The 19,422-nt window shown below is 36.0% G+C and overlaps 1 protein-coding gene across 1 annotated transcript; it reads right to left on the bottom strand.

The window, feature by feature from the left end:
- Positions 1–5,007: 5,007 nt before the first annotated feature.
- Positions 5,008–14,178, bottom strand: LOC148906838 (ubiquitin-conjugating enzyme E2 Z-like). Its single transcript, XM_089037046.1, has 7 exons — positions 13,998–14,178; positions 10,690–10,762; positions 9,428–9,615; positions 8,824–8,935; positions 8,224–8,336; positions 7,363–7,453; positions 5,008–6,557 (listed from the first exon to the last, which is right to left on the bottom strand). The coding sequence occupies exons 1-7, from the start codon at positions 14,114–14,116 to the stop codon at positions 6,414–6,416; spliced, it is 840 nt and encodes a 279-aa protein (XP_088893172.1). The 5' UTR covers positions 14,117–14,178; the 3' UTR covers positions 5,008–6,413.
- Positions 14,179–19,422: the final 5,244 nt, after the last annotated feature.

Here is a 19,422-nt window from a genome sequence, read left to right as displayed (position 1 = left end):
AACCCTAACCCTATCCCAGACCTAAAATTTTGATTTTACATACCCTACCCCAGACTAAAACTAAGAATTGTACACCCTATCCCAGACTAAAAGACGGAAAAACGAGTTTTCAATAGATTGCAATCAATATTTACTAACATTTTTATTGTTTTTGTGTCAGCAGAAAACGTAGCCTATTCGCCAGACAAAAACGACCAAATCGTTAATTCTATCCCAGACTAAAATGATACCCTATCCCAGACAAAATGTCAAAAAATGATACCCTACCCCAGACCCAAAAGCCGAAAAACCATACCCTATAGGGCGGCACATACCTATATAGCAAATATAAGGGAGTACCCCCCCACCCCCCGGGGTGTCCAGACTGATTTAATGCCTTCACTCTAATTGCATGGCGACTTGAACTATAAATAGTAGTTAGCCACCCAACGCATTTTCCCATTCAAATCCTTATAAACTAATTCTTTTTATATCCAATGCCATTTCTTCTCGATCTATTCCAGGGAAAGGGTTAGACGCAACGATTCCTCTTTTCATTCTATATTTCCCCATTTATTTATAACCTGCCGGTTCTCTATTCCCCTTTGACCCCATCTTACATTATCATTGGAACCCTTTGATAGATTACTAGGAAATAGTTGAGTAAAATTTGTATATAATGAAGTAAGATGATGTTAAACACATACAACAAAAGAAGAAGCAGCGTGTCTTTATTCGTAAGCCCGCAAAAACTTCAGAATAATGGTGAGAACTGTTTAATTAACAGTATAAATCAATGTCCCGTTAGAGATGAAAATTTTACCCTCACAGGATTCCATTCTTCGGACATGACTTCCTCTAGAGCTAGTTGTGATGTTAGATCTTGTTCGTCGTGTTCTTCTTGGGCATTTTCGACTGCTGAAGTTTCTCGATCGCTGTTTTGTATCTGATCATTAGCACAATTTTCCTCGCCTTTTTTACTGGCTTCGCTGGTCTGGTCTTCACTGGGACCTTCATTTGACTTCAAAGTGGATGCCTCGCATGGAGTTACCTCAATTGAACTACCGCCTATCATGACTTTGTTAATATCAGATGTAGAATCGGCATCTTCAGGATAATTTTGCGATGTTTTGCGTTCCATAACACTGCCACTAACTCGAACGTAGTCTGGGTAATCACCAACTGCATGTTCTTCATCAAGATTGTCCTTTGCCATCGGGATGACATCTTCTCTACTTTCATCTGGACTTATTTGTGTTACTGTCCCTTCAGTTAAAGTAACTGTGGCCTCACTTTCCCCATAACCTTCGTCAGGATTGTTCCTTTCCATCGGGACGACATCTTCTTTACTTTCATCAGAACTCATTTCTGTCACTGCAACTTCATCAGTTGAAGTCACTACAGCCTCACTTTCTTCATACTCTTCATCAAGATTAATATTGTTCCTTTCCATCGGGACGACATCTTCTTTACTTTCATCAGAACTCATTTCTGTCACTGCAACTTCATCAGTTGAAGTCACTACAGCCTCACTTTCTTCATACTCTTCATCAAGATTAATATTGTTCTTTTCCATCGGGACGACATCTTCTTTACTTTCATCAGAACTCATTTCTGTCACTGCAACTTCATCAGTTGAAGTCACTACAGCCTCACTTTTTTCATACTCTTCATCAAGATTAATATTGTTCTTTTCCATCGGGACGACATCTTCTTTACTCTCAACAGAAATGATTCCTGTTATTGTAACTTCGTCAGTTGAAGTCGCTGCAGCCTCATTTTCTTCATAATCTTTGTCAAGGATGACATCTTCTTCGCTTTCTTCTGATCTTGATTCCGTCTTCACTTCAACGGAATCTGTATTAGGGACAGTTGAAGTAACTGCATCCCCACCTTCTGCATGAAGGCTTTCTCTTGCTACCGGAATAGCCCCTTCTTCTTCTGGGAGATTCTCACTTGCGTCAATACAGGTTTTTTCCTCGACTTCACCTTCAAGCACACCTGCTGCTGTGATCTCAACACAACTGTCGCTTAACAGAACAGTATCTTGGTCGAAGTTGGATGGAATTTCACCTTCCCTTTTATCATGGGCGCTCCCATGTTTCATCGGGCAAACGTCTTCACTGATGTCACCTAAATGAGTTTCTATCACAGATTCTTCGGCTTTACCCCGCTTTAACATATCGAGATTAGATAGCTCTTCATTTTCGGTCGCCGCATGAAGTTTTTCTTGCTCGTGAATAGAATCTTCTTTACTTTTCTTCATACTCCTCAAGCCATTATCAATCCTTTCCAGATATTCTTCGTATTCTTCCGCAGGGAATTCGAGGTCGAGGTCCGTCGCATTTTCATCATCAGAGTCATCAAAAAGAAGATCTTCTGGTTTATCTACTTCACTCCGTGAATTGTTATCTTCTTCAAAGTTACTTGGCTCCTGATAACAATTAAAATTATGGAAAAAAATCAGTCGAGCAAAGTGAAAAAGCAGGGTATCTGAAAAACAGGCTCTCCACCAAACCTGCCACCTCCCAAACAACTGAACGACCGCGAGCTGAGAGCTGCCGAACAACCGCAGCAGCAGCATTAACTAGCAACGATCAAATAAACCTACTAAACTACTATAGCAGTACGCAGATCGATGCTTTAACGGTATACAGCTATTTCTAAAAAGGCTGATGACGGTCTTGCTCGGCATGTTGCATAACAAGCATGAAGTGCACTACGAGTGATGTTGAACGCAATCAGCAAAGGATCACAGCGATATGGAATTTTAACAAACCTTGTCTGCACGTTTCTCCGGTACATTTCTCGTGCTGACGTTATTTAAATATGCATGAATATAATACATTTCAACCTTGGTAAAGAGCTCGGGGGTAAAGAGCATGCAACATGTCACAAAACCTTCGCCAACCCTTTTTGAAATAGCTGTATGTGAGTCGGTTAAGATTTTTTGTAGTCATACGTTGATTACTCAATTCATTTGAAAGCTCTCGTTATATTTAAGTTTAGAGAGCGTTGCCTTAGTCGTAGTCGTTCTCGATTTTACAGCTTTTCACGGATTGTTCTGTTTACTACGCGGGCGGTTGCATCCGATGCCGCTTAAAGGCGCGATGCACGGAGCATTTTCTCTGCAACTTGTTGTCTCGCAAAAAGTTGCAAGAGTGTTTACACGGTGCGACGGAGACGCAAAGAAAGGAAATTAGAAATGAATTATACTTTACGCAACGATTGCTGCAAACTTATCTCGCAATGTCTTTTTTAATTGCACTGTAGACGCTGCAATGACCATGCAACTTGTGTTGCAACGAAGTTGCGAGTCAAGTTTCAGAGAAAATTTCACCCGCGTCAGAACAGTTTTTCGCCCTACTAAAAAAAATTATTGCACGAAGAAATAAAAAGCTAGACCACCGTTTTTTAAACAGGACCACTGTTCAAATGGTGGCTAGCTACGGCCCTCATCAGCCAAGTGATTTTACAGATGTAAAAATGAATACTCGGATCGATATTACACCCGATAAAATGCTACGACATTTTAGCTACATAGCTCACGTCAAGTAAGTGCCAATCAGCTTCTCTTTAGACTGACAGTCTTATAAGTAATGCAGGCCAAAATGTTAAAGTTCTAACCTGTTTGGATGAGCTTTGCGATGATGCCGGCCAGTTTGAATACAATATATAGAACACAACGATGGCAGTGGCCAGTAGAGCAAGGATGATGGTGAAATCATCTAACATTGGCTCCTCATCTAGGTCTAGATCTGACTCATCATGAGCATCATCCATGATGATGAGGTTCAATTGAACTGGTGATCTTCAGTTAGGCTCACATGTTGTAAGCGTCAATCATGCCGCAGTGATCGAAAAGTATAACATGACGACAGCTCTCGGTTCAAATCTGTCAGCCATGACGTCATAATTCTCGAATCCAATCAAGGGTCTCTGATTAGTGCATTACGTCATAATGAGGTCACGGCTTATTTTTCTGTTTGAACGTATGTTCCAGCCTTTAAATGATATTGGTAGAGGTAAGTCATAACATTGGAAGGCAGTTTTATCTGACCTAGTTTCTCTTGTGAAACATTGTTATAACGTTATTCTTCTAAATAACAAATTTACTGAGCTAAAGAAAAATTAAACGTTAAAAAATGCGCGCGCTTTTAGGTTTTACCCATGATGCATTGAGGGATCAGTAAGAAACACATAACACACTCCCGCTTCACTTCATAAATATGCTTTGTCACGCACGAGTTTCAATGTGAGGCTTCGTGCATAATGCTCAGTAATTCGTGACAGGAGAAAAGATGTACTTAAATTTAGCACACGTAGCCTCGTACTGAAATGCAAAACACAAAGAAAGGATATTATTATTTTCAAGAGATTAAAAAGTAAGAATATTGAAAAAACAGAAGTTTCTTTACGAGCTGGAAATATCTTTAGCAAGCAACATTATGTTGGCATTAGGGTTTCATTAGGATGTTGGACCAGATTGCCCATCAATACTTTATATCTCTCTCAATAAGGGTTACATCAATAATTTAACATTAAGGACCTATATCTTTAATGTTTAATAAACATTATAGTAACATGAACTAGACAACTATATAACAACTTAATGCAACTACTGAAAGACAACAGAAAGATTATTTGCATAAAGATCATGGCAGATTAGAGCTATAACAATAAGTTTCATTGCAAGTTAAAGTGTGCTGTTTGGTAGCACTCATAAATAACGAGTCACTTTCTAAATAACCTCTTTAGGAACAAGAGTATGGATGCCCAATCATTTGTGAAAGTTTAGCTGAAGGAGTTGTCAAATATTTTCGGAATGTAATTTTGAGTTTTCACTTATTCATTTACTCATTCTTTCTTTCAATTTTGCTTTCTCGTTCTCAAACACTAGAAATACAGAAACTCGTTTTCAAAGACCTCAAATTATTTTCAATATTTTGAATGCTTTCTTCTTTGAAGCAATAACTCCTATGCAACAAAAACCAAAGATTATCAATAAATGAAGTGATATCACAAGAGTGTAAAATAATCTCTTTAATTTTGTAAACCAAGCTACCAAAAATCACTTCTATAAGATGGGATATCATTTAAGGTATAGACCCCTTGCACGGAGTCCCTAGAGGAATTGTTCTGGGGGACAAAACAATTTTTTTTTTGCATAAGAAAAGATGGCCTATTGTTTTTGCCCCCCTGAACAATTCCTCTAGGAATTACATGCAAGGGGTCCATAAAGCTATTTACTGATCTGTGACAACATTCCTAATTTTCTGTTCTTAGGAAAAGTTGTCCCATTGCAGGCTTTTAATATGACAATTAATATTTATATAAACATACATGAAATTGGTTACAAGAGACCAAAAGATTGGTGTTTGCATGCCTTCTTGTTTTGTTATTGTTGCTGTTATATGTTGTTGCTGCAGTTGTTACTTATTGTTGCTGTTGTTGCTGCTACTTTTGTGGTTGCTGTTGTGGCTGCTGCTGTGGTTTTTGCTGTCACTGATGTTGCTGTTGTTGCTGTTGTTACTTATTGTTGCTGTTGTTGCTGCTATTTTTGTGGTTGCTGTTGTTGCTTCTGCTGTTGTTACTTATTGTTACTGTTGTTGCTGCTGATTTTGTGGTTGCTGTTGTTGCTGCTGCTGTTGTTTTGGTTATCATTGTTGTTGCTGCTGCTGCTGTTATTTTGGCTATCATTGTTGTTGCTGCTGCTGCTGTTGTTTTTGCTGTCATTGTTGCTGCTGCTCCTGCATGGGCTGTTGCTGTTGTTGCTGCTGCTGATCCACTGTTGATGTGGGTTGTGTTGTATTGCTGCTCGTGTTGATACTTTTATTGTTGCTATTTTTAAGTTGGCACAAATGTGGTCTCCTTTCTAAGCCTTGACAATAACTTAAATGTTTTCCAGTATCTTCAGATAAATTTAACAACAAACCCTTGAGTTACCTAGAGCATATCTTAATTTAACTAGACTTGGTTTCAAAGTAAAATTAAGGTGAAGCAAGTTGACAAACGATATGCATGATTCCTCCTTCAATACTCCATTTTACAGTTCCATTGCAAGCTGAGGCTGGAGTTTCCTCGCATGATAAAAAGTATAGTTTTGCTATGCATGGAAACTGCAGCCTCGACTTGCAACTATTATTCATGGTCACTTGAACAGAACTGTAAAATGGAGTATTCACTTCACTTGCTTTACTACAAAAACTCTTTGTCAAGAACCAGTTTCTGTAGCATCCTAGAATCAACCATAAGTTGAAGATCTTATTGAAATAAAATATTCAGTGAGAGGGGAAGGGAGAAGGAAATTTGGATGATTTCAATTGGTGAAAACAATTCAAGCATTGGATCCATTTAGATTATTAAAAGAGAACTATTTTTTTGCTATGCTGCTATATAATATTATTAATATCTTAACAAAATAAATACTCTCTTTAAGAATCAGCATTTTCATTTTCACTTGACTCTTCGTCTGCTACTTTCTTAGCTGCTTTTTGGTCTAATCTTTGTTTGATGGCTTCAAGTCTTTTCCGTATACTTCCAAAGTCATACACTCCTCTTTTCTCCCCGAAGGGATCCTATGGAGGCAAATAAGTGGGTTTTTTAAAATATCTAGTTCATTTAGAACAGGCTATAGACTGGGGATCCTAGAGAGCCAGTCCTCCTCCTCCTATCGATGGTGGTTTAATTCATGCATATGTGTTATGGGGGAAAATGGAGGGAGGGATGGAATGTTCAGATTCATTGGGGAGAGGAGTGACCTGCCCATAGGAAAATTTGGATATGCCTGAGGAAGAGTAAGATTTTATGTCTAATACACGACTTTCAAAAATGGCCGCCAAACTCGGTTGGGACTAGGGACAATTGAATGGAAGCGAGGTAAGTAAGGCCTCATTAGTAAACAAAGTCTATTCAGTGCGATATTTAGTGTCAAAGTCACTCATCTCAATTCAAGTTCTTTAGCGTCTTTTGAAGTACATGTAATGACTTTTACCTGGCTTCCATTCAATTATTGTCCCTAGTCCTACATGTAACTGAGTTTGGGGGCCATTTTTGAAAGTCGTGTATGTTATTGTAAGTACTAGACTTGGCTATGCTAATGTGGTCACTGTGCCTCTTTAACTCTGTTGCCGTTAATTTGTTACATTTATTGGTACATTTAATTTTGGTGAAGTTAAAAACAAAATATGAAAACAATGGCTAGAAAGCATTGTTTTCCCATTTCCCTCGAATATGAATGAACTTGTTTTGAATGGGAATCAAACAAATAAGGATCTTTAATATTCTTAGGAGATTGACACATGGCCTGAAATGGAAAAACAGTGATTATGCCTATTGGGTGTAGCTATGCCACAATAATTTGAATGATCAAAAAGAACTTACTTGCATATTCTGTCCATTTAAATAAGACTTTTCATTTATTACAGACATATAATAGTCATAAAATTCTGGAAAAGACTTTTCCATAACATCCCTGGAAAAAGTAAAGAATTAAGTAAAGGTGGATCCAGCCAAAATTTTAGTGGGGGGGCTAATTGAGTTTAGGGGGCACTAATTGAGTTTCTTCTGTCAACACAACAGAAAACAATATAAAAAAGCATCTTTTTTTTTTCTGCTGAAGGGGGGCTTCAGCCTCCCTTTGCCCCCCCTGGATCCGCCCTTGACATTAGTAAGTAATATTACATTCTCTTCCCTGCATGATAAAGATGGTAGAGAACACAAGTCTAGAGACAGATACCTCAAAAACAAATGATGTGCTTTCAATCTACAAACAACCAATGACCAATAATTCAAGATCTTTCACAATCATTCTCCACTTTAGTTATTGAACTAACACTCCAAGGCTTAAATACTGATCAAGACCTCACTCACTACTATGAGCTGAGTTCCACTATGAGTTCCACCTCTTTCTCTTTCACTCCGTCGAAGGGCTAGTGTCCGAAACGTCATCTTTTCACGGTGTAAATTTTATCATTACTGAGTTCCACTAGCTCAGTTAGAGCTTCTGACTAGCAAACAGATGGTCACAGTTTGAATCCCACCTGGAGCTCAGATTTTTTTTCCAGGAAAAATTTGCTTGAAGAAACAGAATTCACATTTATCTTTAACCAATAACCTACCACCTATTCATAATAATTACTGTGGTTTTAGATATACATGTAGTATCAAATGACTTACTGGCTTACAAAAAAACCTATGAACATTCAAACAATAGCAAGAAAGAGTACTGTATATTGCACATACCTCAATGCTGCTGGACATTTCAGCTTGTCTTCCAACATATCTGATACAGCTACTCTTAGGGTTTCATGTTGTATGCACTCATTATATCGCTTACAATCACCAGCCTGCCTTTCCTATTAAACAAAAATGATTTTAAAAACATCTCAGCCATCCATGAATACATTTGCAGGAGGAACTGCATATTGTAGAGGTTTCAGGGCTTAAAATGGTGATTTGCCAGTCATACATGTAATGACTGGAAAAAATAGTTTTAGCTCGGCCATACTTCCTTCCTGGCTCAACATGGCGGGTCAAAATGACCAGTAAGACAAAAATTTGAATGGACAAGTTCCAATACTTCATTTTACAGTTCCGTTCGAGTGACCACGAATAATAGTTGCAAGTCGAGGCTGCAGTTTCTGTGCATAACAAAACTATACTTTTTAATATGCACGGAAACTCCAGCCTCGGGCTTGGAACGGAACTGTAAAACGGAGTATTCTTGCAAGACATTGTCTGATGACTGGCTGTTATTTTAAGCCCTGAAGTTTCCAAATTTTTCCTGATTCCATTTTTACTTTTCACTTTTCTCTAAACTGAGCTCCCATGAAGAGAACTTACCTGTTCAAAGCCAGGTTCATTGTGATAAGGGTTTTCATTCAGTAATGACTGAATTGATATAAGGACACTTGATAATGACTGTGCAGGACTCCATGCTGGACCCGACCAAGTACTATAAAGGAAAAAAATTATTATTATCATTTAAACTATACATATAATATGAATCCAACAAAAATAGGAATTATTGTTTGGCAAGGAAATGCATAAGATAAGTAATTTGGATTCCTAATGAACAATATTATGGTAAACACTGATGACACAAATTATTATTTTTAAATAACTTAGATTCACTTTGAATCATGGTTTTCTACGTTTCTCTCTCGTTCTCTCAGTGTCCCAAGTGTTTTGATCAGAGTATCAAACACAGAAAATCGTTAGAAACCTGTTACACATTTTTTCATTACAGTGCAACACGCAAAAGTATGACCACATAAGCTGGCGAAGTTGGCTGGTTTTACCAAATAAGGCATGCAAATGCTTGTTTTGCAGCAAAAATCCTTAGAGCATTGAAGTTATACATTGGTTATAATCTTACATGTTGTGCTGTAATACAAACTGTCTACAATAAGAAATGGTTTGCAGTGGTGTTTTATAGTATACTTACCCTATGATACTTAAGCAAACTTTACCATTCCTGTACAAGTTTGGATTAAACCTGACTTGTCCACCCCCTGTTGTCATTAATTTCACTCTGGGTGGTCTAATGGGGTAATCTGGTGGACAGCGAATCAGAAAGTAATAGAAACCACCTTCGTACGGAGTATCAAAGGGACCAGTTATCAAGGCATGAATCTGGTGGAACAATTAAACATTAGCAAGGTTTAATAATATCTACCTATTAGTATAAATTCACAGGTGATTATTGAAAATCTCATGCGCTGATTGGTCGAAAAACTCAGATTATCACACAATAATCACCTCCAGCGATAATCCAAAATCACGAGTTTCGGTTATTATTCCCTGATATTCACTTCCCCTTCGGCAAATTATTGTTAAATATTACAACCTAATACTCTGTCAACCTAACACCCTGTTCTTTTGGACTAACACCTTACTCACTGCATAGACCATATGAAAAAGGGTGTGTCCTTTGATATACCTTAGTTCATCAGTTATAGAGGATAACGACACTTCAATTAGAAAGAGTATATCAAAATTAGTGATCTTCCACAATTTCAGTGTCATAACATTAAATTATAAAAAAGCTACAGCTGTTTGAAATTAGAAAGGTTTATATCGAAACAACAACCAAGGGCCTACCAGCCTTGCTATCATGCTTTTGGTACATTTCAAATGCTTATAACTCTTTAGGGATTCAATATATGAAAACAGAACTTTCTGAAAGGATTAATTTAGACATGGTCTTTCTGGAAATGAAAATATATTTTTGAAATTACAAATTGTTCATGATGCTCGTTCCCAGTCTTACACTTGTTTTTCATATGGTCTATAGCACATTAATATTGATAATACACAGAACTTGTATCAATTCAAATATCAAGGACTGTGAATAAGCATCCTAAAAAGGGGAGAACTAATGTGAATAAGACTAAAAACGAATGATAAGACTTGAAAATTTGGAGAATGTTATAAATAAGCTGACAGAAGTATATAACCTACATGAATAACTTTAACTCTATTCACACTACTGTTATATACATGTAGTTTGCATTACTGTAAATTATGCACAATAGAAAATCAGTATTGATTATTGTACAATATAAGTTAAAATCATTATTACTAAATTACTATTGATACAACATATAATTTTTTCCCTTGATATTTTGCGTCATGAATGGATCTATTCAAGAACCACAATAATATATAAATGAATGGATATTTATTATAGTGTGTACATGTACCTACCTTGGTCATGTCATCTTTATCAGGTACGATACACATCCCAGGGGGTGGTTCATTATAGATACTCATTATGTCTCTGCAATTTAACAAAATTAACAATTATAAAATATTTGAGATATAAAGCTCGTGCTGATTGGCTGGTTACCATGTTTATATTAGAGAACAAAGACATGCTCGCACATGCTGACGATATGGCATTTTACTGTCCTGAGACCTCTGCCGCTGATTTACAAAGCAAGCTTAACTATGACCTTCAGGGTATATCTTCCTGGCTATATGAGCATAAGCTTACTCTTAATATTACTAAATCAAAATTCATGATCCTTGGCAGCCAGTTTAAGGTGAAGCATTTTCAGGATATGCAGCTAGTGGTGGATCAAGATAGTCTCGAGAACGTTACAGAGTTTAAATATCTTGGTATAATCATTAATCAACATCTCACATGGCATGATCACGTCGAGATGCTACACTCCAAGGTTGCACAGCACCTTGGGGTATTAAAACGTATTAGACACTTGTTACCCATCTATGCGAGGAAGCTTTTTGTCATGATGATGATAGTTCCCCTGCTGGACTATGCATCAATAATTGTCTGGGGTGATAAGAATAATAAGACCCTAATGAACTCGCTCCAGATACTCAACAATAAAGCAGCTAAATTAATACTCAACAGACCACCTTGGTCTTCTTCTTCTGAGGCCCTTAAAGAACTTAATTGGCAGGAATTATCTCAGCGAAGAAAATTTCAACGCTGTATATACATGTACAACCAAGTATCTGAAGATGTGTTAAACTTCCCCAAAGGCAAAGTCTTCCATGAGTACAACACACGTTACAAAGATCTATTGAGAACAGTTAAATCCAACACATACTGGGGCCTACAAACATCTCAGAATTCCTGCGTTCAAAGTTGGAACTCTTTACCTAATGACATTAAATTACTTTCGTCTTTAAGAAAATTTAAAAGAGCACTAAAATGTTATTTTTTAATTAGAAGTTAATTTTTAGGTTAAAATTATATATATATATATATTATATATTATATACTTACATATACTTTTATTTTTACTTTTTATTTATTCATCCATTATTAATTAATTAATTCATATATATTTTCTTTATTGTCTTTTACATATCGTTTTTTGATTTTACTTGTGTATTTCTTAATGCAGTTCCCTATTGTAAATCACTAATGTGACATACTTTCTTACTGTCGAAAGAAAGAAATATTATTATTATTATTATTAATCCTTCAAAAATATTTCATAAGAGCAGACAAGACAGCTGCTTATGTCTCTGTACTGCGATACAAACACTCTGGGAGCTGTAGAGCATGAGAGAAGCAAGAGAAACACTTGGCTATGCCTCGTGTTCCTAAGCTCGCTTCTCTTGGCTCTTAACAGCTCCCAGTGTGTTTATATCACAGCATAGAGACATGCGTTGCATTTTATATTCCTTAAATATAAAACAGTTTTCTATTTTAGATGCTTTAACACACAGGATGCTGCAAGAGGAGTATAGGAAACCACAACCCAAAGTATTTTAAAAAAAACTAAAACTGGGTAATACAGATATTCTATTTTATATCTTAAATATTGTGGGGTCTAACTTTAGCCAAAATAAAATATACTTGAAATATATACATGGATCAAAAATGCATAATAATTTTGTGAGGACAGCTGGGCCTAAGACTTCCTGCTCAAAATGTTCATAGATAACTAAATAAATAACAAATGTTGATTGGTGTACTTAATGTACTCCTATCTAAAAGATCTATTAAGCTATGGCTGTCGTATAACAATCACCAAAGATTGAATTAGAATTTAGAACTTCATTTTTAAGCAACGAGGCTAGGAAAACCACATAACCTGAAAAAAAAACCTTGAAGCACAGGAGAGAACCAACAACTCTACTCGCATACAAGATCAATTTAATGTTGAAATTTTCAATATTTCTTGTAGTCGATAAAGCCATCATAAAAACCATATTTGTGTTGGAATGACTCATTGGCTATTGCCTATGGGTTCATCAACCTTTTTTGAAATAGACCTCTTTAGGTTGGGAGTAATGTTTTTCAATTCCCGACTAGGTGTCTTTCCTAACGTATCCTTTCTTTGTTTTTAACAGTAACTGTTGTGCATGATCATGAGAAGGCACATGAATATTGGATACAACTCAAATAAAGAATCTTATTCTCAAGAGAATGACATGTGTATGGTCTGGAATGGGAAAACATTATGCACAAGCTAAAGAAGTCTACGGTTGTATAAGATTTGCCACAGAGAAAACATACACTATTTAAAAACTGTGTGCTTTCTCTAGCGCAAATTTTATATAACAATTTCAGGTTGAAAACATGATTTTGTTTTTATTTTCTTATTTGAAAAAATGTTTTGACTAAGTCTTCAATAAAGTTATTCTTTGATTGCACTTTACGTCATCGAGGCCATGTTGGTGCCATTTAACAAAAGATGTCTCATTAGCATCCATTGACATTAACAGTACCACAATGGCCGCCATGCTTTTGTCTTTTGACTCTCTTGGGAATGCTTGCAATCCATCAATTCGTTATATTGTTATTATTATTGACCTTGGAGTATTGACTCCTAACTTAATTAAACTGATCTCAAAATATTGGCGTGTCAAAAAAATTCAAAATAGCTTCGAGCTTTATATGAAAATGGGCTGGAACGAAATTTTGTTAGGAAATGAATGAAATTTCCAATGTTTTTTGCTTGTGTTTGTATTCTCCTTAAAAGACAATAAAGAGGAACCAATTAATATGTGTTTCCTAAGCTTATATTGATAAATAAAAACGCTGGAATATGGTATAAACAACCACGACTTTTTGTAAAAAAATATTAAGCTTAAAATTAAGATTTTTGGTGTTTGAAATCTTTGTAAATTAGAATTAATACAAGCTCGTATCTTGTCATATACGCATTATTGCATCATACACGCGGTTATAATAACAAAACCACCAAAGGATTTTAATCCTAAAAATGTTTTTTGGCAAAAACAAAGTTTTTAATCTCATATTCACAGTCTTGTCATTCTGGCTCAAGTACGGATACGTTTAAAATTATTCGGTATTCTGTAGAGGTTATTATTTCTTTGCTTTCTTCATATATCTTATTCTTATCCGGAAGAAGCTCACAAAAAAGAAAAAAGCAGCTTTTTATAAAAAGAGAAATAGAGCTTATAATAAATCAAGCTCACAAGTTCAAAATTCCTGTCCTTGTCCATCAACAATTTGTCTAAGAATGAAAATGTTAAAAAAAAACAGCCAACGTTGATTGGAATTGTCTTACCTTTTAATCCTTAAGATACATTGTGGTGTGACGGTTTCTTTATCCCAGTCTTTAGAGTGCAAAGGGTCCCACAAAGCATTTGATGTCGAGGAAAGAAAATCCGAATCTTCTTCCGCCATTTTGAACTTTTGCCCAAGATGAACATGCGCAATAACGATGAAGCCTCGTTATGGATACAGGAGCATCTGGAGGAAATATAAGAATGAATAAATGACAGATCAAAAATGTTAAAACGTTACGGATAGCTGATGTGATCGCATAAAAATTTAGATCAGAAAATATTCCCTTGATTAAGATGAGTACAAATGTAAAAATATATTGCAGCTGATAAAAAAAATATTTTTCAGTGATATTATTTTTGCTTGTTTAGGATAAAGCAAGCTAAGATTTCTTTCTTCGGCCAATATTTTCTATTTTTGTCGCAGTTTGAGTTGTGTTTACAATGAGATTTCATTAACAACTCGGGAAAGATAAAGTTTTATTGAAGCAGCTCTATCAGTCGACGGATCTTCACCCTGCTTGATTGCTGTTTTAAACAATTGAACTGATTTCTCTTGAACCTTTGATACACGGACTGCAGAAGGGTGGTACTCAAGGTATATACATCATGTGATTGTCATTCCGGGCCAGGGGGACCAGAGTTAGGGGCGAATCCAAGGGTAGAGAGGGGGGTGACTAGCCACCTCCCCTCTCTTTTGTGAAAACATTATCCGGATAAACTTTCACTCATTGAAGCTCTCAATTTATTTTTTGTCAACTTGAGACGCGCGTACTTCCCCCGCGTACTTAACAGCCCCCCCCCCCCTCCCCCCGTTTTAAAAATCTTTGATCCACCCTTGAATTTCTTGGTTCCATGTGCTATTGAACAAATAATGACGTGTTTTTCTTCTGTTTACTCAATTACGACTTTTAATATTTAAAGGTAATAACATACCATCCATACAATCAACATCCCAGTATTTGCTCTAACAAATTCCAAAATGTGCACGGAAAAAGCCGGGATAAGAAACTTCATAAGATGGACCGACAAGGAGATCTATTTAAAAAGCCATTTACCAAGACCTAAATGATAAAAACATAGAAATGCCGAATGCAACAAATTTATCTAAATCATTGATAATTTAGTTAAACGGGTTGCTAATAGCAACCATTATTAATGGCGACCAGGATTGATACAGTGATGACTTTTAAGTTTACCAATAATATCCCACAGTTTGCATTGGAGGTATTTTTTGATATTTTAATTAAATGAATTCGTTTAGATAAAGTGCACAAAGTTTTAACCAAAGTTATGAAACTTTGTATTTACCTCCAAAGCTAAGGAATTGAGGGGGCGATTTACTATGTCGTGACATGTTGACCTACTGAAAACCCTTAGCCAAGAAACAGCCAATCAGAAACGAAAAGAATGTTTCACATGGCTGCTTACTTGAGAGTACCAGAGTACTCGTCTGCAGTCAGTCTTCTTTGTTTCTTCTGCTTTCTTCTTTTTGAAATTGCACATTTTGGATCTTGAAGACATACTTCTTTATCAATACGGCACGCTTGGGGATAAGGGAAAAAATCATGTAGCTAGGGAATGATGTGTGCTATCGGGTTTGAAGTCATAAGGTAAGAGTAGTACTTTGATCAAAGCGGTTAGCAATTTGTTGACAAATTGCGCGCGATTTATAGTAAACTCAGTTATTATGATTTGTTACACTGCGAGAAAAACACCGGGGATCAAATATATTTTATTTTGATTCTCAGCTGAAGAAATAGAACTTTTCATAAATAAATAGATAGTTGAAGGTGTTCACTATGTAAATAATCAGCACTATACTGATTTGGAGTTAAAAGTATTAGGAATACTCAAAAAGTGCCCGAGTGCGCCTTGGTGAAGTTTTGAAATATAACTTATTCATCAACTTTATATTATACATTAGACTTTTAGAGCGAAAACAGTTTTTTCTTTAGATTAATATATTTTTGACTTTCTTACTATCACAAGTACCCGTAAGAAAGGAATGTCAACATAATATACAATAAGAATTAAGACCCTAAATGGCACGTTGCAATCACTATTACCATAAAATTAGGGATCAAAATGTATCCTAAAATTGGCTTTAAATATGTGCGTAGTTTCTGGGTGTTCCACGTTTTTAACATTCGCGCTCAACTTGTGAATATTGGCACGATAATTTGCAAGTAAATTTTCAAAACAATCTAACTTTGCTTAAGATAGGAATAAATGTTATTGTTGATTGTTTGGCTGATGTGGGTTTTTGTCATCGCTGTGGTGCATTATGAACACAATGCCTTATAAACTTCAAGAAAATATAAAAATTAAAAATTTACAGCTTTCTAGGGTTTGATCTGCTTTTGCTAACCGGCGCATGACAGCGTACCGGAGCGAAGGTTAATCGTTCGAATCCGTTTTCAGACGCAGCTGCATGTCAACTTTGAACAAAACTTTTCAAAAATGTCACACATTATTATGCTTCGAGAATCAGTATTCCTTACACTCTTTTGGAAAAATTATTTATTTGAAAATTATTTAAGTCAGAGAATATTCTTGAGCTACGCTTGAGAACTGCGTTCCACTTGAGCAAAAACATTAGTGTACTAGCTGACTTTGGCGCTCTCCCCATACTAAGAAGGCAAGCTCTATAAATATATCCTTAAATGAGAAACGAGGGAATTCATTTAGTAGTCCTGACGAACACAAATCAATACTTCAAAGTGAATTCAAGTTGATTTTTAATTGATTTTAGTTTAGATAATTGTGTATCGTGTGAGAAATTGCGCGCCAAAATCTAGTTAATAATCTACATAATGACAATAGCGTAATTCCCTCCATGAATTATTCGTATATCGGGTTAAAAATTGGTTTTATAAGTCAATTTTAAAAAGCGCATTTTGTGATACTTTAAGCTTACAAGTTAACAAACGGGTTCGATGAGAGTTTGCTGGGAATATTTCCTGGGTATTTTTATGATGATAATTCTTCAATAATTCTGATAATTCTGATAATTCTGATTTTTGATGCAAAAATGAATTTTTATTCTAATTTGATTACTGATGCTGGTTCTAACAGTAATGATCTATTCCGTTCTATTGATCGATTGCTACACCGTATACCTGAGAAAAAACTACCAACCTCAACTTCATCCACAGATCTAGCTAACAATTTTGTTTACTTCTTTAAAAACAAAATCGTTAACATCAGAAATGGCTTCGTTCCTACGTCACATCTTTCAAATGATTTCTCTTATCTGGATTCACCTAAACTGGATTGTAAAATTGATTCATTTTCGCCTATCTCTATTGATGAATTATCAGCCATTGCGAAAAAGATGTCATCTAAATCCTGTAGTCTTGATCCTTTTCCTGCAAGTCTCCTACTTGGACATTTTGGTGCATTACTGCCTACTATATGTGAAATCGTTAACCTGTCACTTCAAACTGGTGTTGTTCCATCTTCTCTTAAAGTTGCTGTTTTAAAACCGTTACTGAAAAAACCATCTCTTGATCATGAAATTTTTGGAAATTATCGCCCTATCTCTAATTTAAAGAATATCTCCAAGATTATTGGAAAAGTCGTTTCCCTTCAGCTAAATGATTATCTGTCTCTGAACAATCTCCATGAACCATTGCAGTCTGCATACAAAACATTTCATAGCTGTGAAACTGCTCTTCTTCGAGTACAAAATGATATCCTCCACTCCATTGACAATCGTTCTTGTGTTGCCATGCTACTCTTGGACCTATCTGCTGCATTTGACACAGTTGATCATCAAATTCTTCTAGATCGTCTCCATACAAAATTTGGCATTTCTGGCATAGCTCTTCAATGGTTTAAGTCCTACCTCACTGATCGCTTTCAATTTGTTTCCATTGATGATTTTTCTTCTGAAGCCCTTCAACTTGATTGTGGCGTACCTCAAGGTTCTGTACTTGGTCCTTTGTTGTATCTCCTTTATACTTCTCCAGTAGCTGATATCCTCCGAATACACAGAATGTCTTTCCACCTTTATGCTGATGACACTCAATTATATATTCCTTTCTCCTGTAATGATGATTTGTCCCTTAATGATTCCATGAATCTGATTGAAAACTGTCTATCTGATATTGATGCTTGGATGACTACAAATAAATTGAAACTAAATAAAGGCAAAACTGAATTCCTGTTATTTTCTTCAAAGCACAGCCCACAGTTAACTCTTCCTTCTCTTCAATTTGGTTCTGATGTGATAATGCCCTCAATGCATGCTCGGAACATTGGTGTCATATTTGATACGCATCTTACTTTGGTTCGTCATGTGAATAATATTTGCAAGTCTTCTTTTTATCATCTCAGAAACATTGCTAAAATAAGAAAATACATCTCTTTGAAAACAACTGAAACTCTCGTCCACGCGTTCATATCCTCCAAACTCGACAACTGTAACTCTCTGCTCTTTGGCTTACCAAACAAACTCTTAGATAAACTACAATCTGTACAGAATGCTGCTGCCAGAATAATCACTCTTTCCCATAAACATGACCACATTACACCTATCCTCGTTAATCTGCATTGGCTACCAATTGAATCTAGAATCAAATATAAAATCCTATTACTTACTTTTAAAGCTCTTCATGGCCAATCTCCTATCTATATCCGGGAACTCATTTCAGTGTATAAACCGAACCGTAATCTTCGTTCTGCATCACAAGTTCTTCTATCAGCACATCCTTATAATCTTAAATCTTATGGTCATCGCTCCTTCTCTGTGGCTGCTCCTGAACTCTGGAACTCACTTCCAATATCTCTCCGAAATGCATCAAGTCTTGCCTCATTCAAAACTGAACTTAAAACTTATCTCTTCAAATTAGCATATTCTTTGTAAATTATTTTATTTTGTCGTTGTCTTTGTCGTTTGTTTACTAGCGCTTAGAACAGATTTGTATTTGCGCTTTATAAATAAATATTATTATTATTATTATTAACAAACTTAGTTAGAGGCTAAAATAAGAATGCGGATTGAAACGCAATTTCTCCGGCATTCGACTTGAGCTAATAGTCTATGATTTTCAAAAGGTGTATTCTAACGCATTTATTCGCAAGCGGATGAGGAATCTAATAAGTTAAGGTAAAATCTGGGTAAAATCTTTCACTGCGAATGTCCTTCACTGATCACGAAACAATGGTGTAATATTTTTATATTTTTCGCTTAGGCCTATTGTTTGGTGCCCAATGGAGTCGATCGGTAAGATCTTGCATGTTTTCTTCATCAGAGAAGAATAAGCGATTCTCTTCAGTAATTCTGGTCCAGCGACATGGGGGGAGGGGTAGGGGGCAAACCGTCCCCTCTCTAATACTCTTGCTTCGATAGTTTGTTTCTTATCTCCCTCGATGAGATAACAGAGTTCGAGGGTAAATGGTAACTCTAAAACAAACGAAGGA

Source organism: Actinia tenebrosa, unplaced genomic scaffold (genome assembly GCF_029948245.1).
Source record: "Actinia tenebrosa isolate PJP-AT-01 unplaced genomic scaffold, QUT_ActTen_1.0 PGA_scaffold4__44_contigs__length_22323623, whole genome shotgun sequence".
Taxonomy (NCBI): Eukaryota; Metazoa; Cnidaria; class Anthozoa; order Actiniaria; family Actiniidae; genus Actinia; species Actinia tenebrosa.
This window is presented reverse-complemented; position numbering and strand designations above follow the sequence as displayed.

Excerpts from the sequence above, each read along its gene's own strand:
- LOC148906838 (XM_089037046.1), bottom strand. The coding sequence starts at position 14,116 with ATGGCGGAAGAAGATTCGGATTTTCTTTCCTCGACATCAAATGCTTTG. Across the intron at positions 10,763-13,997 it reads TGTATCTTAAGGATTAAAAG|AGACATAATGAGTATCTATA; the intron begins GTAAGACAATTC and ends GTTAAATTGCAG. Across the intron at positions 8,936-9,427 it reads GTTTGCTTAAGTATCATAGG|TACTTGGTCGGGTCCAGCAT; the intron begins GTAAGTATACTA and ends TTTCCTTTATAG.